This window comes from Zootermopsis nevadensis, unplaced genomic scaffold (assembly GCF_977971745.1).
Source record: "Zootermopsis nevadensis isolate Lab colony 2312 unplaced genomic scaffold, Znev_1.0 Znev_ptg000057l, whole genome shotgun sequence".
NCBI classification, from domain to species: Eukaryota; Metazoa; Arthropoda; class Insecta; order Blattodea; family Termopsidae; genus Zootermopsis; species Zootermopsis nevadensis.
Genome location: NW_028259188.1, coordinates 2,003,005 through 2,030,130, shown reverse-complemented (window position 1 = coordinate 2,030,130; position 27,126 = coordinate 2,003,005). Strand labels below are relative to the sequence as shown.

At 48.2% G+C, this 27,126-nt stretch overlaps 2 protein-coding genes and 1 non-coding gene across 3 annotated transcripts; 2 read left to right on the top strand and 1 right to left on the bottom strand.

Annotated features, from left to right (window-relative positions):
* Positions 1–1,578: 1,578 nt before the first annotated feature.
* On the bottom strand, positions 1,579–1,685 carry LOC147871422 (U6 spliceosomal RNA). The gene has a single exon (XR_015532434.1). It is a non-coding gene; the product is annotated as a U6 spliceosomal RNA (small nuclear RNA).
* Positions 1,686–14,589: 12,904 nt separating this feature from the next.
* LOC147871421 (kelch-like protein 10) lies at positions 14,590–20,621 on the top strand. The gene is made up of 6 exons (XM_087361264.1): positions 14,590–14,606; positions 15,464–15,712; positions 17,003–17,327; positions 18,993–19,229; positions 20,032–20,201; positions 20,519–20,621. The coding sequence occupies exons 1-6, from the start codon at positions 14,590–14,592 to the stop codon at positions 20,619–20,621; spliced, it is 1,101 nt and encodes a 366-aa protein (XP_087217390.1).
* A 906-nt stretch (positions 20,622–21,527) lies between these two features.
* Positions 21,528–25,067, top strand: LOC147871420 (kelch-like protein 36). Its single transcript, XM_087361312.1, has 3 exons — positions 21,528–21,601; positions 22,559–22,766; positions 24,246–25,067. Exons 1-3 carry the CDS (start codon positions 21,541–21,543, stop codon positions 24,385–24,387), a joined length of 411 nt encoding a protein of 136 aa, XP_087217438.1. The 5' UTR covers positions 21,528–21,540; the 3' UTR covers positions 24,388–25,067.
* The last annotated feature ends 2,059 nt before the right edge of the window (positions 25,068–27,126 follow it).

Below are 27,126 nucleotides of genomic sequence, written 5' to 3'. Positions count from 1 at the left end.
CAACAGGGCATGTGGACCACAATACAAATCCAACTGCCCCCCAGTAATTTCAGTAGTATCAGAGATATCACCCTGAGGCGGGAACACATCCTGTGCCAAGCAGCCCAGTGCAATGCCAAAGAAAAGCAAAGAAAGTACTTGACTGCACCTATTACCTCTTACTGACCAGTGTCCAGCCACGAACACTGGTTCTGGGCAGATATATATATAGGGAGCTTTTAAGGTACCCAGTCACAACAGGTCCTTGATTACGTAGAGGGTTCCCAAAAACGTGGATTTCTTTAGACCAATCGATACAGTTGCTGGCCAGAGAGGGTTTTCTTGAGTTCAGTTGCCGCTAAAGCTTCAAATCATATATTTAAGTTATAATCTTGAAAAAATTTAGAGTCGATTAATTTTGGAGACTTCTCGCTACAATTCATTCCAGCAAATTTTCTTTTGCTGTCTCCTGTCTATAAATATAGAATATTAAAAGTATTAGAAATTGATCTTACGGTCCACGACTGTAATCCTAAGATGCAGAAAGTCGGTAGCGTTAAAGGCAAACGCTATCTCTCCTCCTTCACCCCACTTCCTCACCCCACAAGTCACAAGATTACAGTCGTGGACTGTATGGGCGAGAGAGTTGTCTCTTACATTAAGAAACTAGCACAGGTTTAGGGTCTTTATGAACAGGTTGCTGAAGAGAACACTTGGACCTAAGAGAAAGAAATATTAGGTTGGAGAAAACTCATCACGAGAGCCTTCCTAACTCATACCCTTCATCAAAAATTGTTTGTGATGAAATCAAGAAAGAAGATATGGCTAGGGAAATGGAGGATGCATGGGAAAGACAAAAATGCTCACAATCTTTTAGTTACAATACCTGAAGTGAAGAGAACATACGAAACCTAGATATAAACAGATGGATAATGTTAAAATGCATCTTACCATTACAGGGTGTGAAGATTTATACTGGATTCATGTGGGTGAAGGCAGGATATGTTAATGTAGCAATGAATCTTTTGGTGCTGTAGAAGAATAAAATTCCTTCACTGCCTGAGGAATTATTAGTTACTAAAAAGAACTCTACTCCATGTTAATTAAATATAAGGAAGATTTTTCACTGTGCACAGTGCCGATAAGAGCTACACATTCTGCGCTGCAGTCTAAGGTTGAAGTACAGGGAAAATGGAGGATGTAATTACAATACGCATTAATTAATAGTGAGACCAAAACTGACCGGTATGAAAATGCGGCAATTCTAAATACTCAATAATCTGGACGTCCAGGTAATTTGTGGAGGTGTGAAAATTTCTGAGGAAAAGATGTCTGGGATGTGAGAGGCAGCAGGTGTGGCCTACTTTAAGGTGTTATCCTGGAATTTCCCAGGACTGAGGAATATTATGAACAAGATGATGTAGGATGATTCTAAGTCATGAATCGGAAAGGACACTAGTATGTCACTCAGGCTGTCATTCATTGGTCAGTGTTTTAAACTTACTACAAGGAACGTTCACCTAACAAAATCCATTAAAAGTTACATTTATTGTTGTGAAATGCTAAACTGTAGAGATTGGGATGTTTTAAGAATAAGTTAAAATTATGAAACACTTCACGATCTTGCGCGTAATCCTTGTGCAGGGGCCACACTAATCTTCCCCATATTACTGCAATGTTACACGATATAGTGACGGAGTGACTGCCACTCGAGCTACTGCCATTGGATAATTTAATCTACATATTTAGGAAACTGGAAGATTAAATGTTTCACTGCTTCAGAGAGAAGACGACAGATGACTGATTTCTTTCTCAATAATTTTGTGAAAAATATTCTGTACTTTTCCCCTACAGAATATCCCATTTGAGATTTTACCCTCTTAATTTCTGTGAGTTGTGTCACTGAAGTGACAACACTTTGTCGTGACCATTTTTGGGTCACTGAAATTCTCTTATTTTGTGAATGTACGTAATCTACACTCACATATGAGCCGGGATAGCTCAGTCAGTATACTGTAGATAAGCAAAATTTCAGGTGAGGTTTCGGCATGACCAAATGGACCATTCCCTTGTCAGCCTCCTTGAAAAGAGAGATCTGCCATTCCATTGCCTACTCCAGAACATAGAAACATGTGTCCCGCAGGCCGCATGCGGGCCCCGGAAGCATTTTCTCTGGCGCAGGGGTTATGGGGGCGTTGAAAAATTACTTTTAAAATTAATCAAATATAATAAAACTCGAAGTTATTTTTAAGTAAGGAAAAATGAAATTTCAATTCTTTCTCATTATTTTTACATTTATATATAAAGAACACATTTAATATTAATTATTCACTTTTTAAATTTATGATTGAATGTAACCAAATTATAAGTTAGAGTAATTTTTCTCAACTACCAACAATGTGTAAATATGGACCAACCAACCAACCAAAAAGCTAACTGAGGGCGGAGGCCTGAGCAAGCGCAAGCATCGTCCCTACCTAGGTGAAACCATTCCTGCGCACAAGGCGCATTGCTGGAAATGGTAAACAGTCTTAATATAAGAAACGGAAATTTTGCTATCGCTAACAGGATTACGTCGTGGCGGGAGCCTCGACCATTCAAACTGGGATCCGTTGCAGCTGATGGGAGGTCATCCCGTCAGGCAAGTTGTCCAAAGGAATTTGGTTCGTTGGATTTCCGGGGTTTGAACCCAGAGAGGGAGGGGCCGTTTCGGCTGAAGGCCTCTGCGGCATGGGGGGAAGATCACTTCAGCTGATGGCCTCCGTGATCGGGGTGGGGGTGGCGGGCCGTGCTCCTATTAAGTTATACCCTGGCATTCGCCTTACAACTGAGGAAAAGCACGGAAAACCTCAGTCAGGGTAGCCGAGTAGTCTAACCACTCGTTGTGCCAACTTGGCCGTCTTTTCGGGACGGCCTCGGCTGGCCTGTTGAACATCGGTCGCCCTCGGTTGCCCTTGGGCGACCTCTGGCAGCCCTCGTTCGACACGAGTCCCACTGGACACAACCAAAAAGCTAACTGAGGGCGGAGGCCTGCGCAAGCGCAAGCATCGTCCCTACCTCTCTCCAGGCTGTGCCGGTGGGGGTCTCGTCCACTCCCCACCTACTCTCAATGCCCCTGCCAACCAACCAACCAAAGAAGCTAACTGAGGGCAGAGGCCTGCGCAAGCGCAAGCATCGTCCCTACCTAGGTGAAACCATTCCTGCGCACAAGACGCATTGCTGGAAATGGTAAACGGTCGTAATATAAGAACGGAAATTTTGCTAACGCTAACGGGGTTTCGTCGTGGCGGGAGCCTCGACCATTCAAACTGGGATTTGTTGCTGCTGATGGGAGGTTATCCTGTCAGGCAAGTTGTCGAAGGAATTTGGTTGGTTGGGTCTCTGGGGTATGAACCCAGAGAGGGAGGGGCCGTTTCGGCTGAAGGCCTCTGCGGCATGGGGGGAAGATCACTTCAGCTGATGGCCTCCATGATCGGGGGGAAGGGTGGCGGGCCGTGCCCCTATTAAGTTATACCCTGGCATTCGCCTTACAACTGAGGAAAGCACGGAAAACCTCAGTCAGGGTAGCCGAGTAGTCTAACCACTCGTTGTGCTGACTTGGCCGTCTTTTGGGGATGGCTTCGGCTGGCCTGCTGAACATCAGTCGCCCTCGGTTGCCCTTGGGTGAACTCTGGCAGCCCTCATTCGGCACGAGTGTCTTCCGAGTTGCCGAACTAAGGGGTTCCCCACACCAGCTAACCTCGAGTCAAACCTCTCAGTTAGTGCTCTGATGTGGTCGGCAAAGAAAGGGACCCCCAGATCCTCATGTATTTGCCTGTTACTAACGTACCAGGGCGCGTTAGTAACAATTCGAAGACACTTGGATTGCAGAACTTGCAGCTTCTGGACGTGGCTGTGGGCAGCTGACCTCCAGATCGGGCATGCGTAATCCATTATGGGACGGATGAGCTGCTTATAGAGTAGTACACCGTTCCTGATTGACAGGCCACTTCTCCTATTGATAAGCGGGCCTAGCACACCTAATCGTTGCGCTGCCTTCTTTCCCACTTGGTTGACGTGCGCCGACCAAGTAAGCCCGGCGTCAAGGGTGACCCCCAGATACTGCGCTGTTTTGACCCATTGGATCGGCTGTCCGAGGAACTGCACTGCTCTGGGCTGTTGGATGCGTCTTCTCGCGGAAATGAAGAGAACCGCGGTGCTCTTCGAGACGTTGATAGCAATCCTCCAGGCCCTGAGCCAGAGCTCAAGTCTACTGAGGTAGGTCTCGAGATACCTGACGAGAAGCGTTGGGCTACGGGACGTGACTACTAGAGCCGTGTCGTCCGCGTATTGTGCTAACTCGACGTGGCGGGACGGTGTGGGTATGTCGTTGACATACAGACTGAAGAGCACAGGGGAGAGAATTCCACCCTGCACAACTCCAGCCCGCATGGTACGACGTGTGGACGTGGCCGACTGGAAGGATGTCTGGAATGTCCGGTCAGCGAGGTAGGAAGAGATGGTTTTTACCAAGTACGACGGGAAGTTGAGGACGGTCAGTTTGTATAGGAGGCCTTGGACCCAGACTGTGTCGAAGGCTTTGGCCACGTCCAGGAAAACCGCGCCGGTTAGCCGCTTCTCATCAAGGTTTCTGTTGACCCTTTCGACGAGGCGAGCCAGCTGTAACGATGTGCTGTGTCTGGGTCGAAACCCAAACTGCTCGTCGCGCAGCAGCCCGCGTTCACTGACCTCGTGTAGGACCCTCGTTAGTAGGATTTTCTCGCAGAGTTTGCCGACCGTGTCGAGAAGACTGATGGGTCTATAGGAAGAAGGTAGCGTGGGGTCCTTCCCCGGCTTCAGTATGGACACCACTCGAGCGTGTTTCCATGCCGAGGGGAAGTGTTGCCTGCGAAGGACCGCGTTGAACACTTTCGTGAGAAAGGTTACCGCGCATCGTGGAAGATGTTTCAGGACCCTGTTCGGTATACCGTTGGGGCCCGGAGCCTTGCCAAGCTTGAGTCCCTTGATGGCCTGGGCGACCTCCGATGGACTGGTTAATTTTGGTTCATTTACAGGGGCATACTCGTATGCTCGCATCGCTTCGTTAACCATGTCAATTGTAGTCAGGTCCGACGGGTAGTCTACCGGCTGGAACTGGACCTCAAGGCTGTCGGCTAGGGCTTCTGCCTTCTCGGGGTTCGAGAGAGCCAGTCCTCCCATCACTAAGAAGGGGGGCGACGGAGTGGGGACTCGCATCACACGCTTGGTCATTTTCCAAAGCGACTGGTCCTCGCAGTCCAAGGATTCGAGCGTGTCGCTCCACTGTTCGTTCCGCCACTCGTTGAGACGATAGGTCACCGACCTCTGGAGTCGATTGACCTGGGTCTTAAGAGCGGGGTCTCTTGTGACCTGCCATCGCCTCCTCAGCCGGTTCTTCAGGCGTATTTCATCTCGAATACTAGCGGGTAGAAGCGGTCGCCTGTCAATGCGGGGTCGAAGCTTGGGAGCGGACGCTGCTGTGGCTTCCAGGATAGCACTGGTCAGCTCCTCGACGCACTTGTCAATTTCTTCCTCGTCGTTTACCACGGGGTTCCCCGGTAGTCTGCTTTCGAGGCAAGCCTGGAATGCAGCCCAGTCCATTCTCGCGAAGTCCGGGCGATCAGGCAGGTTTTGAAAGGACGATCGGCACGTGGTGTCGACGAGGACGGGCAGGTGATCTGAGCTGAGTGCGGGGCATACAGTCAGGTGCACCGGTAGGACGAAGTCCTTGATGAGTACAATATCAAGGACGTCAGGTGTGGCGTTGTGTGTGTAGGGAGCCGTGGTTGGAGAATCCGGCCCGTAGATGAAGCAGGAATTTCTGTTGGCGTAATCACGCAGGAGCGAGCCCCTAGTAGAGATAAGGCTAGAATTCCAGTCCGTGTGTTTCGCGTTGAGGTCACCAGCCAAGAGGACCGGGAAACCCCCGCTCAAGCACTCGGTCAAGTCCGACTCTATCCATGGCCGGGTGGGTGCGAGGTATGCCGCCACTAGCTTGACTTTCCTGGTTGCCAGTACCAGGTGAATGGCGGTTGCTTCTAGTTGTTGTAGACCCGAGACCGGCACAGGGTAATGATCAATGCCCCTGCGGACAAGGATCGCTGTGCCACCTCCTAGCGTCGGGCGGTCCGTACGGTGGCAAACGTAGTTCGCGAACCTCAAGGCCCGACCCGACGTGAGGTGCGTCTCGTTCAGGAGGCAAACATCGACTCCGTAGTCACCGAGGAACTGCTCCAGCTCCAGCTTCCTGTCGCGGACACCGTCGGCGTTCCAGTAAGCCAGCCGCAAGGCCTTGCTACCGTGTCCTCTAGGCCGTGCAGTCATTGTCGGCCATGAAGAGGAGAACAGTTTTGAGGAGGGCTCGCGGACGAGACCCCCCGGGGGGGAGTGAATGGATCGCGGCGAGGAGACGTCGTGTCAACTCAATGCAGACCCGTGGTGAGAGGGTTTCCAGGATATCTGAGATGTCCTGGAGCGGTGATTGACCCTTGGGTGGGGTGGGGTCAGTCTTCTTGAGAGCAGGTGCTGTGGGATTTGCCACCGGCGCCACAGGACGAGCGGGCTTGGCACGGCCGCCCTTGGGGATAGTCTGCCGCTCAGTCTGTACAATGGCTCCAGTTGGCGTTGGGGCGGGGTTCTTCATAGCCGCAGCCTTGACGACGCGGCCACCACGGACCACGTGGTTCCACCCAGGGCCCAAGTTCTCTTGCTCGAAGGAAGGCTTAGCTAGCGCCGATTTGGGCGCTGGCAGGCGCGTGGAGACGTCGTCCTTTCGGCCGCGATCCCCTTTCGCACGCTGTGCAGCGGCCGTCTTGGCTTCCTTCCACTTACTGCAACCTCTATAGTTCGCAGTGTGGTTGCCTCCGCAGCTGCAGCACTTAAGTTGTTGCTTAGGGGTGGCACACGACCCGGATGGGTGAGCGTCCCCGCAGGCCACGCACCTGGGTGCATAACCGCAGTTCCGCTGCGTGTGCCCGAAGCGTTGGCACCGTTTACACTGCATGGGCCCCTTCGGTGCAACATATGTTTCTACCTTGACCCGCAGATCTCAGTAAGGGAACGCACTTTCGCCACGTCGGGGCCTCGTGCTACCGACACTATAAAGTGTGGCGTAAGGGGACGGTCACCGTCCTGGTCCATGGCCCGGCGCCTCGATCGCAGTTGCATGACCCCCTGCACTGTAAATATGGAACCAACCAACCAAAGAAGCTAACTGAGGGCAGAGGCCTGCGCAAGCGCAAGCATCGTCCCTACCTAGGTGAAACCATTCCTGCGCACAAGACGCATTGCTGGAAATGGTAAACGGTCGTAATATAAGAACGGAAATTTTGCTAACGCTAACGGGGTTTCGTCGTGGCGGGAGCCTCGACCATTCAAACTGGGATTTGTTGCTGCTGATGGGAGGTTATCCTGTCAGGCAAGTTGTCGAAGGAATTTGGTTGGTTGGGTCTCTGGGGTATGAACCCAGAGAGGGAGGGGCCGTTTCGGCTGAAGGCCTCTGCGGCATGGGGGGAAGATCACTTCAGCTGATGGCCTCCATGATCGGGGGGAAGGGTGGCGGGCCGTGCCCCTATTAAGTTATACCCTGGCATTCGCCTTACAACTGAGGAAAGCACGGAAAACCTCAGTCAGGGTAGCCGAGTAGTCTAACCACTCGTTGTGCTGACTTGGCCGTCTTTTGGGGATGGCTTCGGCTGGCCTGCTGAACATCAGTCGCCCTCGGTTGCCCTTGGGTGAACTCTGGCAGCCCTCATTCGGCACGAGTGTCTTCCGAGTTGCCGAACTAAGGGGTTCCCCACACCAGCTAACCTCGAGTCAAACCTCTCAGTTAGTGCTCTGATGTGGTCGGCAAAGAAAGGGACCCCCAGATCCTCATGTATTTGCCTGTTACTAACGTACCAGGGCGCGTTAGTAACAATTCGAAGACACTTGGATTGCAGAACTTGCAGCTTCTGGACGTGGCTGTGGGCAGCTGACCTCCAGATCGGGCATGCGTAATCCATTATGGGACGGATGAGCTGCTTATAGAGTAGTACACCGTTCCTGATTGACAGGCCACTTCTCCTATTGATAAGCGGGCCTAGCACACCTAATCGTTGCGCTGCCTTCTTTCCCACTTGGTTGACGTGCGCCGACCAAGTAAGCCCGGCGTCAAGGGTGACCCCCAGATACTGTGCTGTTTTGACCCATTGGATCGGCTGTCCGAGGAACTGCACTGCTCGGGGCTGTTGGATGTGTCTTCTCGCGGAAATGAAGAGAACCGCGGTGCTCTTCGAGACGTTGATAGCAATCCTCCAGGCCCTGAGCCAGAGCTCAAGTCTACTGAGGTAGGTCTCCAGATACCTGACGAGAAGCGTTGGGCTACGGGACGTGACTACTAGAGCCGTGTCGTCCGCGTATTGTGCTAACTCGACGTGGCGGGACGGTGTGGGTATGTCGTTGACATACAGACTGAAGAGCACAGGGGAGAGAATTCCGCCCTGCACAACTCCAGCCCGCATGGTACGACGTGTGGACGTGGCCGACTGGAAGGATGTCTGGAATGTCCGGTCAGCGAGGTAGGAAGAGATGGTTTTTACCAAGTACGACGGGAAGTTGAGGACGGTCAGTTTGTATAGGAGGCCTTGGACCCAGACTGTGTCGAAGGCTTTGGCCACGTCCAGGAAAACCGCGCCGGTTAGCCGCTTCTCATCAAGGTTTCTGTTGACCCTTTCGACGAGGCGAGCCAGCTGTAACGATGTGCTGTGTCTGGGTCGAAACCCAAACTGCTCGTCGCGCAGCAGCCCGCGTTCACTGACCTCGTGTAGGACCCTCGTTAGTAGGATTTTCTCGCAGAGTTTGCCGATCGTGTCGAGAAGACTGATGGGTCTATAGCGTGTGGTATTTCCCCGGCTTCAGTATGGACACCACTCGAGCGTGTTTCCATGCCGAGGGGAAGTGTTGCCTGCGAAGGACCGCGTTGAACACTTTCGTGAGAAAGGTTACCGCGCGTCGTGGGAGATGTTTCAGGACCCTGTTCGGTATACCGTTGGGGCCCGGAGCCTTGCCAAGCTTGAGTCCCTTGATGGCCTGGGCGACCTCCGATGGACTGGTTAATTTTGGTTCATTTACAGGGGCATACTCGTATGCTCGCATCGCCTCGTTAACCATGTCAATTGTAGTCAGGTCCGACGGGTAGTCTACCGGCTGGAACTGGACCTCAAGGCTGTCGGCTAGGGCTTCTGCCTTCTCGGGGTTCGAGAGAGCCAGTCCTCCCATCACTAAGAAGGGGGGCGACGGAGTGGGGACTCGCATCACACGCTTGGTCATTTTCCAAAGCGACTGGTCCTCGCAGTCCAAGGATTCGAGCGTGTCGCTCCACTGTTCGTTCCGCCACTCGTTGAGACGATAGGTCACCGACCTCTGGAGTCGATTGACCTGGGTCTTAAGAGCGGGGTCTCTTGTGACCTGCCATCGCCTCCTCAGCCGGTTCTTCAGGCGTATTTCATCTCGAATACTAGCGGGTAGAAGCGGTCGCCTGTCAATGCGGGGTCGAAGCTTGGGAGCGGACGCTGCTGTGGCTTCCAGGATAGCACTGGTCAGCTCCTCGACGCACTTGTCAATTTCTTCCTCGTCGTTTACCACGGGGTTCCCCGGTAGTCTGCTTTCGAGGCAAGCCTGGAATGCAGCCCAGTCCATTCTCGCGAAGTCCGGGCGATCAGGCAGGTTTTGAAAGGACGATCGGCACGTGGTGTCGACGAGGACGGGCAGGTGATCTGAGCTGAGTGCGGGGCAGACAGTCAGGTGCACCGGTAGGACGAAGTCCTTGATGAGGACAATATCAAGGACGTCAGGTGTGGCGTTGTGTGTGTAGGGAGCCGTGGTTGGAGAATCCGGCCCGTAGATGAAGCAGGAATTTCTGTTGGCGTAATCACGCAGGAGCGAGCCCCTAGTAGAGATAAGGCTAGAATTCCAGTCCGTGTGTTTCGCGTTGAGGTCACCAGCCAAGAGGACCGGGAAACCCCCGCTCAAGCACTCGGTCAGGTCCGACTCTATCCATGGCCGGGTGGGTGCGAGGTATGCCGCCACTAGCTTGACTTTCCTGGTTGCCAGTACCAGGTGAATGGCGGTTGCTTCTAGTTGTTGTAGACCCGATACCGGCACAGGGTAATGATCAATGCCCCTGCGGACAAGGATCGCTGTGCCACCCCCTAGCGTCGGGCGGTCCGTACGGTGGCAAACGTAGTTCGCGAACCTCAAGGCCCGACCCGACGTGAGGTGCGTCTCGTTCAGGAGGCAAACATCGACTCCGTAGTCACCGAGGAACTGCTCCAGCTCCAGCTTCCTGTCGCGGACACCGTCGGCGTTCCAGTAAGCCAGCCGCAAGGCCTTGCTACCGTGTCCTCTAGGCCGTGCAGTCATTGTCGGCCATGAAGAGGAGAACGGTTTTGAGGAGGGCTCGCGGACGAGACCCCCCGGGGGGGAGTGAATGGATCGCGGCGAGGAGACGTCGTGTCAACTCAATGCAGACCCGTGGTGAGAGGGTTTCCAGGATATCTGAGATGTCCTGGAGCGGTGATTGACCCTTGGGTGGGGTGGGGTCAGTCTTCTTGAGAGCAGGTGCTGTGGGATTTGCCACCGGCGCCACAGGACGAGCGGGCTTGGCACGGCCGCCCTTGGGGATAGTCTGCCGCTCAGTCTGTACAATGGCTCCAGTTGGCGTTGGGGCGGGGTTCTTCATAGCCGCAGCCTTGACGACGCGGCCACCACGGACCACGTGGTTCCACCCAGGGCCCAAGTTCTCCTGCTCGAGGGAAGGCTTAGCTAGCGCCGATTTGGGCGCTGGCAGGCGCGTGGAGACGTCGTCCTTTCGGCCGCGATCCCCTTTTGCACGCTGTGCAGCGGCCGTCTTGGCTTCCTTCCACTTACTGCAACCTCTATAGTTCGCAGTGTGGTTGCCTCCGCAGCTGCAGCACTTAAGTTGTTGCTTGGGGGTGGCACACGACCCGGATGGGTGAGCGTCCCCGCAGGCCACGCACCTGGGTGCATAACCGCAGTTCCGCTGCGTGTGCCCGAAGCGTTGGCACCGTTTACACTGCATGGGCCCCTTTGGTGCAACATATGTTTCTACCTTGACCCGCAGACCGCAGATCTCAGTAAGGGAACGCACTTTCGCCACGTCGGGGCCTCGTGCTATCGACACTATAAAGTGTGGCGTAAGGGGACGGTCACCGTCCTGGTCCATGGCCCGGCGCCTCAATCGCAGTTGCATGACCCCCTGCACAGCAATGTGCATGGCGGCCAGCTCCTCGCGTACCTCGGCCTCAGGCATGCGCACGCCCAGGTTTTTAATCAGCAGGCGCACGCACCGATCCTCAGGGAGAAAGAATGTGTGAAAACTCACACCCTCGCCCTCATCGAGGGACCGCAGGACCCTGACGGTGGCCCGGAACCCGTCGGCGGTCTCAGGCACAAGAGCCAGAAGTTCTCCCTTCATCTGCGCCACGATCCCGCAGGCCAACTCCGCGCGAATCCTATGCAGGAAGCTGCGTACGTCCTTCACCCCAGAGACGTACACCGGGGTTTTGTTACGGCGCTCCCCCGGAGCCGTTTTGTCCACTTGAGCGTTGGAAGAAGAAGCGGCGTCAGATGACACACCAGTGAGCGGCCCGGACAGGTCCCCAGTCACCTCCATCGAGGAAGAGGGTCCCGGCTGGGAGCCGGGTCCCTTGGCTGAGGGCTGCACTGTCCTGCTCATGGAAGCGGTGGATGATGTTGCTGCTACCGACGGTCCATCGGGCCGATGAACTTTTGCCGGTGCCGGCAGAGAAGGTGACTGGGCTCCGGACAGTGGCCCGGGCGTCGGGCGCCTGGATGCGGGTTCCAACGAACCGCTCGAATTGGACAAGTCCAACTCTTTGGCTTTCCTCTTGCCAGTGTTGGCTCGAGTAGGCCCTCCGACCACGGTCGTAGCTGCTGTATTTAATGCTGCTGCCACTGCTGCCCGCTGTCTTTGCTTTTCCGCCGCGATGGCGTCCAGGATCTGCTTCTGGACCTGTTGGAACACTTCAGGGAGGTGGGCCTTCAGAAAGGCCAGCTCACCTCCTTCCATGTCTCTCAAACTTTGTTCAATTGTAAGAGACCACGACGTCCACGTCACAGATTTCTCAAACTTTGTTCAATTGTAAGAGACCACGACGTCCACGTCACAGATTTCTTAATAATTCTTATATAAGATAAGCACTTTCTATTTTCTAAAACGTTTTACCAGCACAAAAGCTCAACTCACTCTCAACCCTCAATCCGTAAATATGGACCAACCAACCAAACCAAAGAAGCTAACTGAGGGCAGAGGCCTGCGCAAGCGCAAGCATCGTCCCTACCTAGGTGAAACCATTCCTGCGCACAAGACGCATTGCTGGAAATGGTAAACGGTCTTAATATATGAACGGAAATTTTGCTAACGCTAACGGGGTTTCGTCGTGGCGGGAGCCTCGACCATTCAAACTGGGATTTGTTGCTGCTGATGGGAGGTTATCCTGTCAGGCAAGTTGTCGAAGGAATTTGGTTGGTTGGGTCTCTGGGGTATGAACCCAGAGAGGGAGGGGCCGTTTCGGCTGAAGGCCTCTGCGGCATGGGGGGAAGATCACTTCAGCTGATGGCCTCCATGATCGGGGGGAAGGGTGGCGGGCCGTGCCCCTATTAAGTTATACCCTGGCATTCGCCTTACAACTGAGGAAAGCACGGAAAACCTCAGTCAGGGTAGCCGAGTAGTCTAACCACTCGTTGTGCTGACTTGGCCGTCTTTTGGGGATGGCTTCGGCTGGCCTGCTGAACATCAGTCGCCCTCGGTTGCCCTTGGGTGAACTCTGGCAGCCCTCATTCGGCACGAGTGTCTTCCGAGTTGCCGAACTAAGGGGTTCCCCACACCAGCTAACCTCGAGTCAAACCTCTCAGTTAGTGCTCTGATGTGGTCGGCAAAGAAAGGGACCCCCAGATCCTCATGTATTTGCCTGTTACTAACGTACCAGGGCGCGTTAGTAACAATTCGAAGACACTTGGATTGCAGAACTTGCAGCTTCTGGACGTGGCTGTGGGCAGCTGACCTCCAGATCGGGCATGCGTAATCCATTATGGGACGGATGAGCTGCTTATAGAGTAGTACACCGTTCCTGATTGACAGGCCACTTCTCCTATTGATAAGCGGGCCTAGCACACCTAATCGTTGCGCTGCCTTCTTTCCCACTTGGTTGACGTGCGCCGACCAAGTAAGCCCGGCGTCAAGGGTGACCCCCAGATACTGCGCTGTTTTGACCCATTGGATCGGCTGTCCGAGGAACTGCACTGCTCGGGGCTGTTGGATGTGTCTTCTCGCGGAAATGAAGAGAACCGCGGTGCTCTTCGAGACGTTGATAGCAATCCTCCAGGCCCTGAGCCAGAGCTCAAGTCTACTGAGGTAGGTCTCCAGATACCTGACGAGAAGCGTTGGGCTACGGGACGTGACTACTAGAGCCGTGTCGTCCGCGTATTGTGCTAACTCGACGTGGCGGGACGGTGTGGGTATGTCGTTGACATACAGACTGAAGAGCACAGGGGAGAGAATTCCGCCCTGCACAACTCCAGCCCGCATGGTACGACGTGTTGACGTGGCCGACTGGAAGGATGTCTGGAATGTCCGGTCAGCGAGGTAGGAAGAGATGGTTTTTACCAAGTACGACGGGAAGTTGAGGACGGTCAGTTTGTATAGGAGGCCTTGGACCCAGACTGTGTCGAAGGCTTTGGCCACGTCCAGGAAAACCGCGCCGGTTAGCCGCTTCTCATCAAGGTTTCTGTTGACCCTTTCGACGAGGCGAGCCAGCTGTAACGATGTGCTGTGTCTGGGTCGAAACCCAAACTGCTCGTCGCGCAGCAGCCCGCGTTCACTGACCTCGTGTAGGACCCTCGTTAGTAGGATTTTCTCGCAGAGTTTGCCGACCGTGTCGAGAAGACTGATGGGTCTATAGGAAGAAGGTAGCGTGGGGTCCTTCCCCGGTTTCAGTATGGACACCACTCGAGCGTGTTTCCATGCCGAGGGGAAGTGTTGCCTGCGAAGGACCGCGTTGAACACTTTCGTGAGAAAGGTTACCGCGCGTCGTGGAAGATGTTTCAGGACCCTGTTCGGTATACCGTTGGGGCCCGGAGCCTTGCCAAGCTTGAGTCCCTTGATGGCCTGGGCGACCTCCGATGGACTGGTTAATTTTGGTTCATTTACAGGGGCATACTCGTATGCTCGCATCGCCTCGTTTGAGAATCGGGTGTTGAGGATATTTGGGCCTAGGAGAGAAGACGATGGGGCATGGAGAAAACTGCATAATGATGAGCTTAAAAATCTGTACTGCTCCCCCAGTATTGTCAGGGTGATTAAGTCGAGAAGAGTGAGATGGGCGGGACATGTAGCGCGCATGGATGGGACAAGAGGTGGTTGGGAAGCCTGAGGGGAACAGACCTCTGGGGAGACCTAGACGTAGATGGGAGGATAATCTCAGGCGGGATCTATGGGAGATAGGAGTTGAAGGAGACTGGATTTTGTTGGCCCAGGACAGGGTCCGGTAGAGGGCTTTGGTTTGTTCGCTGATGAACCTTCGGGTTCCGTAAGCAATCTGGTTGGTTGGGTCCACTATTTGGGAAGCCTGAGGGGAAGAGACCTCTGGGGAGACCTAGACGTAGATGGGAGGATAATCTCAGGCGGGATCTATGGGAGATAGGAGTTGAAGGAGACTGGATTTTGTTGGCCCAGGACAGGGTCCGGTGGAGGGCTTTGGTTAATTCGGTGATGAACCTTCGGGTTCCGTAAGCCATCTAGTTGGTTGGGTCCACTATTTGGGAAGCCTGAGGGGAAGAGACCTCTGGGGAGACCTAGACGTAGATGGGAGGATAATGTCACGCGGAATCTATGGGAGATAGGAGTTGAAGGACTCTGGATTTCGTTGGCCCAGGACAGGGTCCGGTGGAGGGCTTTGGTTAATTCGGTGATGAACATTCGGGTTCAGTAAGCCATCTAGTTACTTAGGTAGTAAGTTATTACGAACTGTTCAGTCAGTGGAATGTACAACCTGCGATGTATGTTGAAATATTTGTGTTAATTTGCTGGTTGACTTTAAAATTTCTGTAGTAGTTGTTATAACCGCAGATATTTCTTCGAAGATTCGAGGGTTATTTTCTGGTACTGACCTAAACTGTTTTCTGTGAGCATCCGATTCGTAAGTTATATTCTGTTAAGCCTACGCCCGCTCTTGAACCCCTCGCAGTTAATCTGGTCCCATTAGTACACGTTCTGGGAGTTTTTGAATCTTCAGATAACAATAATTCATCCACAACATTGACAGAAGGATACTTTTATTTAGCTACGTGGGTTATAAAACTTAAACTTTATGAGCTTTTCTTGTAATTTTCTGCTCGCCGTTTCTCGAAATCAGTTTAAATTAACGAATGCTTCCTGATGTTTCAGGAACCTCTTCACGACACAGAACACCACTGAGGAGACTGACATTCTCCTCCACGGAGTCAGCTCAGATGTGATGATCCAGATACTGGATTATATTTATTTTCGCGAGGTGGACATCCACTCCGACAACGCTCGTCAGCTGCTTGAGGCGGCTGAGTACTTGTGTAATCCGGACGTGCCTAAAGTATGCTGCGACTTCCTCAAGAACGCGATGGACGTCGACAACTGTGTCGGCATCATGCATTTCGCAAGGTAATTGATGTTCATTTGTCATTCGCTGTGACGCCAGTCTTCGTCGCTGGAGCGAATCACATTTACTCAAGAGAGCAGTCGAGTGCCGGGTCGGAGATTAAAGCCTCTTACTGAGGACTCGGCAAATTATAAACTTTGGCAGGTTGTTATTAATGTGCCTGTAATTTAAATTTTCTGATTTAACTGCATATATTTCGATCGTTATTACGACGAGCAGATGACTAATTTCACCATGTAGAACGTGAATCATGACCTATTTCATGGTCACAATTAAATTTGTCTTCCTCTCGAATTCCTTTTCTTCTTTCTTTCTTTCTCTGCGGAATTCCTTGCTTCTTACATAATTCTCCCAAAATCAAAATCAACATTGAGCCCCACATTTTCTGCATACAGCAAAACCTCTGTTAACCGAGCCTCGATTATCCGATTCCCGCATTAAGCGACCGAATTTCAACCAGATCGGTTGCGATTGGATTTCCATCGGCGAGAGTGTTTAAAGCGATGTCCACGCGGTAGAATTCATTGATCTAACCTCACCACAGGTTTTGCTGATTATTATGAACACTTTAGGACATTTAGAGAATTGGTTATTATGCGGCAAAGACAAAGACCGACCCGCTGGGTCCCGTAGGTGCTGAACCCTTATTCCTTCTTGTTCAGGACAACACAGCAAGCAAATCAACTGACATCGACAGAATCACACCAGAACCTCCAGTTCATGCGATGGACAGAATGACTTATAAATTCACTCTTTTAGTTCAGGGACTCCTTCGAACAGCGCTCACGAGTGACTTTTACCATCGGCTTGTGCGAGCGAAAAGCCCTCATCATCTGCTGCCGAGGAAAATTTGTATTGAGTCTCTAGGTATTTGTTCTTATCCATGACCACGTTCCCTTTTCCCTCGCTCATCCGACCCGGGGTTCCCCCACATAGTCCGCTTAAAGGAGGTTTCACGGGATTAACATACACAGTTACCAAAACGTCGTTTCGCCAAGCTTAATGCCAGAATTAAAAGTTCTACACTCCTCATCTCACTGCCTTCTTCACTTGCGTACGCCAAGCCCTTGTTTCAACCTATAACCTTTTCACGAGGACGAGCGGGCATTGCCTGGGAACCTTCAGAGCCGAAAACTTTCTATTTTCCTCCGGTTAAACGGAGCGTATCTCATCGTTGCTTCTCCACGTGTCTGCTCTCAGTCTCACTCATTCGGGCTTCAAAGGGCTAAGGTAAAAACTGAAGGCGAAATACTGTGGTGTGCATATCCTTGAGAATCCAGTTCCTGCTGCAGGGTTTCAATATCTCAGAGTTCGAAGGAGATCGAATCTGAGTCGGCTCTTACACTCGCCTGCGCCGACCTTGAGACTCGTGCTCGTAGCCTCGTTCTGCGCCACTTCGTGGAAGTGTCTCAGAAGAGCAAAGAACTGCTGGAACTGCCTGCAGAGAAGCTGCAAGCGATAATCGATTCCGAGGAACTGAACGTGAGGGACGAGAGAGTTGTGTGGGAGTGCATTCTCCGGTGGATCAACCACGACCCGAACAACAGGAAAGGTCATATCGCGGACCTTTTGAAGGGCGTCAGACTGGGACGTCTGGACACAAAAGTTTTCAAGGAGGTCAGTATTGCCCCTGAAATCGTGGATGTCTATAGGAAGTGAAGCCCGCATTTTAATTCCATATTCACACGTGTTCATAACTAATTAATACAAATCTGGAGCCTTTTTCTTCGTCACGTGTCCGTCTGTCTGTTCGCAGTTCCAGCTCGAGAACGTCTGAACGGATATTCATTTGATTTAATGCTGATAAGCTTTAACAGATTCTGTTGACATATTCAAATTCTGGTTAAAATCTTACAATAACAACGTGAAAAGTACACAATGTTTTCAATGCCTTATTCCGGGCAAAATTTCCTGCGTAAGAAATCCCCAGATTCCCTTAGTTACCATGGTTACAGTAACTACCTGTGGAATGCCACTGGTAACACGCTCGCATACATGTGAGTATGTGCAAAACAAATATTCGATTAGTCCTTTTATTCAGATATGAGGTTGGTATTAATAATCGCCTTTTATTCATCGTCTGTAAGTTTGATAGTCCGTCGGCGCTACAATTTTTTATTACAGTCTCAGCGTTTATTAAGATCGATTACGTGTTTTATTTCAACTACAACATTCCATCGTTAACTACATTCAAACGTCCACTCAGCTTGAATAGGAAAATCCTCCAACAGATAATCACGTCTTCTGGCGCAGCGTTCTACTTAACCAAAGATCCTACTGCCATAAGAAACGTGTCTCAGCTGCTATAACAAATTCACGTATCTCCGACGATATATATAGTCAACCCGAGAACTGTTAGTATGACAATCCTCAGCTGATTGACCACATAGGGACAACAGATATCGGAAAAGTGCAGCAAGAAGGCTTCGTTCTACCTCCGAGAATAAATTACCCCAGGGGCTTCAAATTCATAGTCAACTTTAACATTCTAACATTTTAAACGTACTCTCACGAACCAACCTTACAACTTATGGTATTCTTTCTTCCATTTCATAACGAGCTTTAACCCGAGAGGAAAAAAGTTTCTACTCTAGGTCAAATTCCCTGTGATTTCAGGCTCTCACCTCTCACGAATATTTGTGAAACAATCGCACGGATCCATGAAAATGTTATCTGCTTCAAATGTCTTTACAACTTATCATTCGTATCTACCAGTTTCGAACACTTAAAGAGAAAAACCTGATGATGACCAATTAAGGTCGAAACATGCAATGGCCCTTAATAGACATCGAGCCCATAATCACACGCTATTGTGTTGACGGGCCTTCCACCCAACCATCAACATGCAGAAGGTTGCCTCCCTTGAAACTCGAAGCAACTAATTGTCATAATTTTCTTTAGATGTTACGTAATTTTGACGACTAATTAAAGTTATCGAATCAAAAAGAATGTGCATCTCGCACGGGAGAGACGATGAATAAATTACAATTTTTAATGTAACTCAAAATGCAACAATTACTCAAGTGTATATAAATTTCGGTTGAAAAACATTTCAATAGTTTTCTCTAAGATCGATTTAACCTTGTTTTCGCTTCTCCCCTCAACCTGTGCATTTGTTAAGAGCGTCGTTAAATAAACCAAAAAACATATTTTCCTGTATATGTCACAGTCTATTTCGGTGATTTCAGAACCAAATTATTTGTGAATTTCTTGTCTCCTCTGCATTGGAACATGGAATCCCTTCCTAAAAGTTCATAAGGTCCACATTGAACTGTTCAACAGGTATCAAATCACCCTTACGTGACTGAAAACGAGGCGTGCAGACCCTTGATCTCGGAGACGCTCGAATTCCTGGACGACGTGGAAAGGTTGCCGAAGGACGACAAGGACCTCGTGACACCAAGGATTGCCCGCCCGCGAATCCCTCAGGACATTCTGTTTGCTATTTGTGGGTATCGCGACGGAAGGCTTTCAGATGTGATCGAAGCGTACGACGCACGAGCACACCGGTGGACTGTGGTGAGTTGCACAGATTTCGACTCTTACCGTGCCTTATTAAATGACGCCTACGACAAAAACTACTTTTCCTACTTTTTGCTAATTTTTACGAAGTAATTGTTTATTTAAACTTAATCACAATGACCTCTTAGCCTCTTTATTTCCATTAGCAGTGAACCCTTTTTTAAGAGGAGCTCCAAAGACATGAATTAAAAAGAATAAATAAATACATTAATTACACAAATTCTGAGTCTCACGTACAATGTAAGTTCTAATAGGAATCGACCAAGGATGTGAAGTTTTCCTTAAATACCGTTTACAATAAGCGTCCTACTTCAACTGTCATGGCGACCTGTCTGCTGATTTTCGACATGGAACGAAGTCATCGGTGATCGTCAGTGGATTTCAACGTAATAAAAGAAGCACTGATCAGTGTCGATGCTGGCCATCTGCGTGGTAACGCCTCGTGAATTAGAAGGCTTTGGTGTGGGGTGGGGGACGTACTGCCTCCAGCTTTGCGTCGAAAAACCCAAAACACCAAAATCTGTCTTTGCCATCTTACGAACGTGAAATTAATTCTACATTTGTCTGTTGAACTTGACGAGAGCTTCTCCTCGGGTCTTCCTGTTTCCACCTTCGCTCCAAGTGAATTTCTCGCGGTCTTTGTCGAGTGCCATCCTCCACGGTGTAGCAATTTCGGTCCACTGTTGGGGGTTGCACCCCTGCGCCGGTGGTTGGTCGCCTGAACTCTAATGTAAGGACTTCACTTCAATAGACCGAATGACCCAAAGAAACGTAAAACCATTACCTGTCGTTCCTGCAGGTGGAGGGGGTCGACGCGATCGGTCGTCGAATGAATCATGGCACGGCAGTGGTCGGTTTCGACATTTACGTCATCGGAGGTTTATACGACAGGAAAGACTTAGACTCATGTCTCTGCTTCAACGCTGTTACGAAGACATGCCGCGAGGTGGCGCCTATGAATGCCCGAAGGTAAGATGCAGATTTCTAGCTAAGGAACTCCTTGGAGCAGAGTCCTTATTCAAAAGCTGATAGTCGCTCTCTTAGTCAAAATATAAATCTGGGCAGGGGATTTAAAATTGTACCACTCACACACAGGATCATCGTGCGAAGTGTGAATAGGTCGGAGGACTTTTGCGACAAAGTTGGTTTTAAGAATGCGATTTGCATTTTAATTCATTTGAGTTAAGATTTAACATTGTCAAGCGAACAATTGCGTTCTGCGAGAGGAAATGCATCTGAATCAGCAGTAAATGAGCATAGCTGAGCGTGTACTTTTACCATTTCAGACGCAGATTAAGTGTGGCAGTTCTGCGAGGTGCAGTGTTCGCCATTGGCGGTGGAGATTATACGACTGCGAGACAAACCAGTGGTCGTGGATCGCTCCCATGAACACAGGGCGATCCAGTGCAAGTGCAGCTGTACTGAATGGTACGTAAATGCTGTTAAATATAAATGTGTGAATTAGAGCGTGTAATATCGCAAGGACGGTTGAAGGAATCTCAGGATTTGAGGTTCTCACGGCGGGGAGTATGAAGATACCTGTCGTTTCGCTTCTGCCGACGTTTCAGACGAACTTTATACATTCATCTTCAAGGCATTCCTCTTCGCTCTTGAACTTAGTTCCATTATCCAATATTCTTCTATTATCTCCTTCTTTTATCCGTGCTACGGACTTCGTTATTTCACAGACTGCAACGGCTTGAAGTTCCGAGTGCGTGATGGTTTCTTCTGCTCTCGTAAGCTGTCCCTCGACATGGTCTTCTGCCTTTTTATTGTAAACTAGGATTGAGTGTAAGCAACCATCAAACTATCAAACTGGCTCTCATATAATATAGATTTAATATGTTTTTGAGACGGTTAATAATCTCATGTAAATAGCACATTTTATTATAAATGTAGAGCAAATTTTGGCACCTCGTACCGTTCATCTCCGGTACCAAATTTAATAAAATTCATTTCACAGAAGATTTCCATTACGCATTAATGTAAGCACTTTGTGCTGTTTATATTAAATTTTATCAGTTAAACTCGTTTCCTTTGAGACGCTTATTGTCTGCATTCGAAACAAAGAAACAGATGAACAGAGACGGCCGTGTCTGTGCAGTTTCTGTGACTCGAAGGGGGACTTAATAGATTTACAAATTTAAGTAGGGATTGTCCCATGTCTGTGCTCTGCATGAACCACTTTAATTATAGCTAATTTGTTTCAGACAAAATATACGTCGCTGGTGGATCATATTATAAGAATTGTCTAAACTCGGTGGAAGTTTATGACTCGGACACCGACCGATGGACGTTCGTTGCACCAATGCTCTCTGAACGTGACTCTTTTTCTTGCGTCGCGTTCCACGGCTGTCTGTACGCCCTGGGTGAGAACTCTGGACATTCCGAGGGATGCTCCTCTATCCTTCTTACAGAAATCGCTATTGTGAAATGTTTTCCTGGTTTTCTTAGAGTGACTGAGATTTTATCAACAGGATTTTCTCCCGTCATTACAGAGTCAGTTTGTCAGTAATTTTAAACCCGATTCGTGGTTTCGATTAAATTCTCCACAAAGAACACTTAACTAACTAACTAACATTATATAATCTCTTCTGGTATCTATATTAAGGTACGCCTCATTTTTCACACAGTCCCAGTTTTGAAGGTAAATATTTTGTTCTTTTAGCAAGGAAAATTCAGTTTCGTCGCGCTGTTATCCCCAAAAAGCCGATGGTTTAAAGCAGTCCCTTCGCAGTCTTTGATATTCGTCACTTGTTTGTGTAACGCCTTTTTGAACAGTCCATCTAGTGTTGATATTTAAAGTTAATTTCGCACGTAGTTTCATGAAGCAGACGACAGATGTCAGGCGCAATTGCCTGATGCTACAAGTACGAAAATAATATTTTAGCTATTTCATCCTTAACTTCGTTCCTCGTACTAATATTAACAGTGCAAAAGGGAATGAATTTTCTTCGTTGCATTTCCGTTTACGAAAAACTTTAAGAGCGCAAAGTCCGTTGATTAAGCATTGAAGTTACGGGAAATACAAACATCTAGAAAGTTATAATTGGTAATGTTGAAAGTAAGATACCACTTGTGATACATAATCTTAAAAGGAAGTATAATATTAAAATGTTTTTAAGGATCTAGAGTATGTGAGAAGAGGTCAACTATCGACTTTTGTGAATAAGGTAATGAAACTTGTGGCTTCATAAAGACCAAACATTTCGTGGCCAGGTGACAGTTACAAATATCAAGAGGGGCCCCGCTGAATGGGGTTAGAATAAGTTCCCTTTGGCAGCTTTTTTATATCCTGTGGCCTATTACGGAATTTGTGTGTGCAGGAGGACTCAACGAGACATCATCCCTGCTCAGTACCGAAAAGTACGACCCTACAGAGGACACGTGGACCGAAATCCCTGGCATGAACGTCTATTCAGATTATTTAAATGCAGAAGTGTTCGACGACACGATCTTCGTCATCAGTAGATATTTTGACAAGGGCCACTCCGAATCCCGCGTCGCATGTTTCGATGACAAGGAAAATCGATGGTTTGTTTCTTTTTTTATTGTTCAGGACTGTACAATCACAAACTGTTACTTTCGAAAAGCTCTAGGAAGTGAATCATTTCCGGTCAAGGTAACCGCGATCTTGCGGATGCTGCGCCGTGTAGTGACGTAGAAACTGACCGACGTTTCAGAGGTTCTTACTGCTAATCAGGGACTTGAATACAGCACGCGAAAAATGGGTGAGAGGAAGAGGGTAGAATGAACGCAGGCAGGGCGACGTTGCGGTCAAGCTGAATCGTTAAAGCAGAGGGCGAATGACTGGGAAATGCTAATCAGACGCTAACTGTAACTGCATTAATAAGAAGCTCTTTGACTAAGTTTCTCTGACCAATCTCACTCTCTTGGGCAGGAAGTGTCTGGCTTTCGACACATCAGCATCGCCACAATCTTCCGCTTTCATCAAAGTCTTAGGCTAGTCTCATGTTCCCATTTTTGATCGAAGTTTATTTCAAAATGGCTGTCTCTTGCCGTGTTTGACAGTCTCCTGCCATCTGTTGACGGATTGAGTAAGGAGCTCCGAAAACATCCCAGAAGACAAATTTCTTCACACTTGTTTGTGCAAGAGCCAGAAAGCCCACAGAAATTCGTTTGATTTTGGTTTTTGTCTATCTTACGTGTAGCAGAACCTCTCCAGAACTATTTTTGGTGGGACAAAATTTTTTTGAAAATATATTCCTAAAGGAGGGAAATATTGTCATGGGCGTGTCTCAAACAAGACGTGCTTATCTCTTCAAAGAAAGTGTGTGATTAAATTTGTTATTCTGACCGAAGGTAATGGCTTAATGAAGTGTACGAAACGTAGTTAGCGCAGAACACAAGTCATTTGACAGCGTTTTAAAATAGTCATAACCTCTCCCTCCACTTTAATGTAATAAAATGTATTACGTCATAATAGGACGTTGGCCGGGGTTCTATGCGCATGAGTGAAAGAAAGATCACGTGGGAACTGTTCTGAAATATGGTGAGGCAATCGTATATCGAATTCCGATTAGGGGAATTTTTGTTTAGGTTGTCAGGAAACAAATTACAAGCAACGACATTCCGGTGGAAGCTGTGCCCTTAGCTTCAAGCAGTTTCCCATTCAACCCAAAGACAGAGCCAACCCATCAGACATGGATATTTTTGGGGCAAAACATTTTACGACTCGCAAAGATAATTCTTTTATGCTTATTCGACACCGAAATCTCTGATATTTTAGAACCCCAGAAGTAAAAGTTTATATATTTTTAAGAAAATGAATAATTTCTTTACATAAATGCACTGACATTCAAATTATGTTTCTATTAAATAAATTATTTATGTCAGAAGACGCATTCCTTCATGAGATTCATCATCGCATGTGGAGCTACATATTTTCTGTAACTGTGTCCGCGAAATGTGATAAAAATTGTCTTCAGTGTAGATAATACCGATGGACGATGAAAAAGGGTTTGATTTCACTTTTAATATTTCAAATTGCAGGTACCAGGCGGCAAACATGAATGTTAGGAGATCCTTTCTGTCGACTTGTGTCATCAAGAACCTACCGAACGCAAGAGATTACGCCTACAAACACAGAGACAAATTAATGGAAGAGAAATGCAATGAGAAGATGGCGGAGTAACGTAAAAAATTGTTGGTTTGGGTAAAAAAGCAGGCAACTCTCGTTTTACGATCGAGTTGCGTTCCAAGACGTTGTTCGTTATAAGTTTTGTTCGTTATGTGCATCTTGCATTCCTGAGCTTTTACGATACATATCGTATACGTTAGCAGCCATTTTAAAGCATTAAAACCACGTACTAATTAACATATAATAATTTTCTGATAATTATTGTAATAAATACATTTTTAAAGTTCATTTCTTTACATTTTACAATTATGTTCACTATACGTTTGGCATTTTGTTTTATAAGGAACTCTATCTACTGGCGACTTTAAGAAGTTTTGAATGATTTGTGACGTTCGTAAACCGAGAGTTGCCTGTAGTTTGCAGTTGATTACAACCACGACGAACACATTAATTTTAATTAAGTACCTTACGAAAATAATGTAGAAAACTGGGAATTGATGTAGGATCTATAAAAGAAAATAAAATAAAGAGAAATATTGTTTGCAGCAAAGAAGGAAAAATTATTTCTCCTCCTTGTTTTCTGCTCAAGGACATTTGACATTGATGCCCTCAGCAAATGAGTCCACATTATTAACAAATATAATGAAAATCTGATCTCAGGTTCTTCAATCTGGACGGACAGACAAATATGCATTAGCCAATCCACCAGATACCAGGCAGGCAACTGCACCAGATTCAGAAACCACTGGTGGTTCAGTTAAATTAAACTGTATCATTAATTTTACATCCTCATGGAATGGAATAATTACCATGCTGTGCCCCATCCCCTCATTGCTTCAGGGGCCAAGTACTGTGAAGTATGTTGGTTTATCCAGCTGACAAAACAACATCTTGCATAAGCTATATGTGACAGGGCTTCAAGAGATTCTTCTCACTAGCTGTGGTACTAGAAGCATAACACAGAGGATTGCAAACACTCAAGATTGTCAATGGAAGCAACACACAGCCAGTTCAGTCCATCACCTACCCTCACAACCTTTTTCTCTAACATCCACCTTAATGTGTATTCCTGTCTCTTTCTAGGTCTTAGTGATTATGTCCTTGAAAACATCCATGATGCTGAAGAGTGTCACTGAGGATCTTGATCTACGCCCCCTGTAATTAGTCATGAATCATTCATAACGTCATGCACAGGATTTGTGATAAAACAACAGGGCAATGATTAAGCATTGGAAACACTTTGCTTTTGCCAGACCACTGTTCTGAAAAGGCTTCAAGAATGCGGTGAACCATCACAGAAAGATCGATACTGTTGGAAAAAACATTTTTGATTGCCTTAGTTTAGGGTTAACAAAATCTGTACCTTTTACAATTTTCTTCAGTGATTTGTTATGAATTCTTGAAAAAAAGAAAAGATCTCCAATAATTCTGATAAAAGAATCTTATGCAACATCAACAAAGACTTGGCTGGGTTCATGAATTTATAGTTAGATTCAGCTATTCATAATTGTTAAGGTTTGTACACAGTTAAGAATAAGAATAAGAAGAAAATGATAGTGAACTCGTGTTGGGCTGCTATCATCTTGCTTCAGTAACAGCCACTGCTTAACGGATCAGAAATCAGGTGTTTTATAAGCAGGAAATGCTAATTGTACTTACCACCTACATGCAGAAGGTTAGTCAGAGTGGGGGAATCGCATCACCTTAATTATTATTATTATTCAGTGTTCTGTCTTACGACAGGTCCATTGCTCTGCCCAAAAAGAGCTCTCCAGTTGTCCCTATTCTCGGCTTCTCGCTTTAACTCCTGAAACTTCATCTTCTTTCCTTGTTTAAGATCGTTGTTAGCTGTGTCAGTCTTCTTCCCAGTCCTCGCTTTCCTTCAACCTGGCCTTCGATGATATCACTCAGTAACCCACTCCTTCTCATAATATGTCCCAGCCAGTTAGCTTTCCTTCGTGTAATCGCCTGCAGAATGTTTCTTTGCTCGTAGACTCTCCTCAATACTTCTTCGTTGGTCACTCGATCCGTCCACCTGATCTTCTCTATTCTTCTCCAACACCACATTTCAAAACTCTCCAGGTATTTCTGTTCCTTCTTCCTGAGTGTCCAAGTCTCTGCTCCATACAGCGCGACACTCCATACGTAACACTTCACTAGTTTCTTCTTCATCTCCAAGCCCAACTTGCTAGTGAGAAGTATCCTCTTCTTGACAAAAGCTGCCTTGGCCATGGCTATCCTGGCCTTTACCTCCTTGGTGCATAGAGCGTCCGTCGTGCTCCACATTCTCCAGCTGTTGGTTTCCAACTACAACATTCAATGGTTCTGCTCTCGGTGCTATCCTCATTACCTTTGATTTTTCAATGTTGATTTCCATTCCATACTCTCCACCTGTTTCCACTAACTTGTCCTCCTCTTCCTTCGCCAATACTACTAAGTCGTCTGCATACTCTACAGTCGTTATCACTCTTCCTCCAATTTTGAAGTCTCGTGTTCCCTCCAGAGCTTCCTTGGCAAGTCACTCCCCGTACAGGTTAAAAAGAATTGGTGATAAGCAGCATCCCTGTCTTACACCTCTACCTATCTCAACGCTGTTGGTGTCTCCTGAGTCCAGTCTCACTTTGACTTTTTGCTGCATGTACAGGTTTTCGATTAGTAAAATTTAATTTACTTGCTTTATGAACATTGTTTACAATAGCTAAACGCTGAATGTTAGAGAGTAATTCATCATGAAGATAACACATAGAGAATTTTGTAATAATTTCTGCTCTAAAATGTAGAATTAAAGCAGTC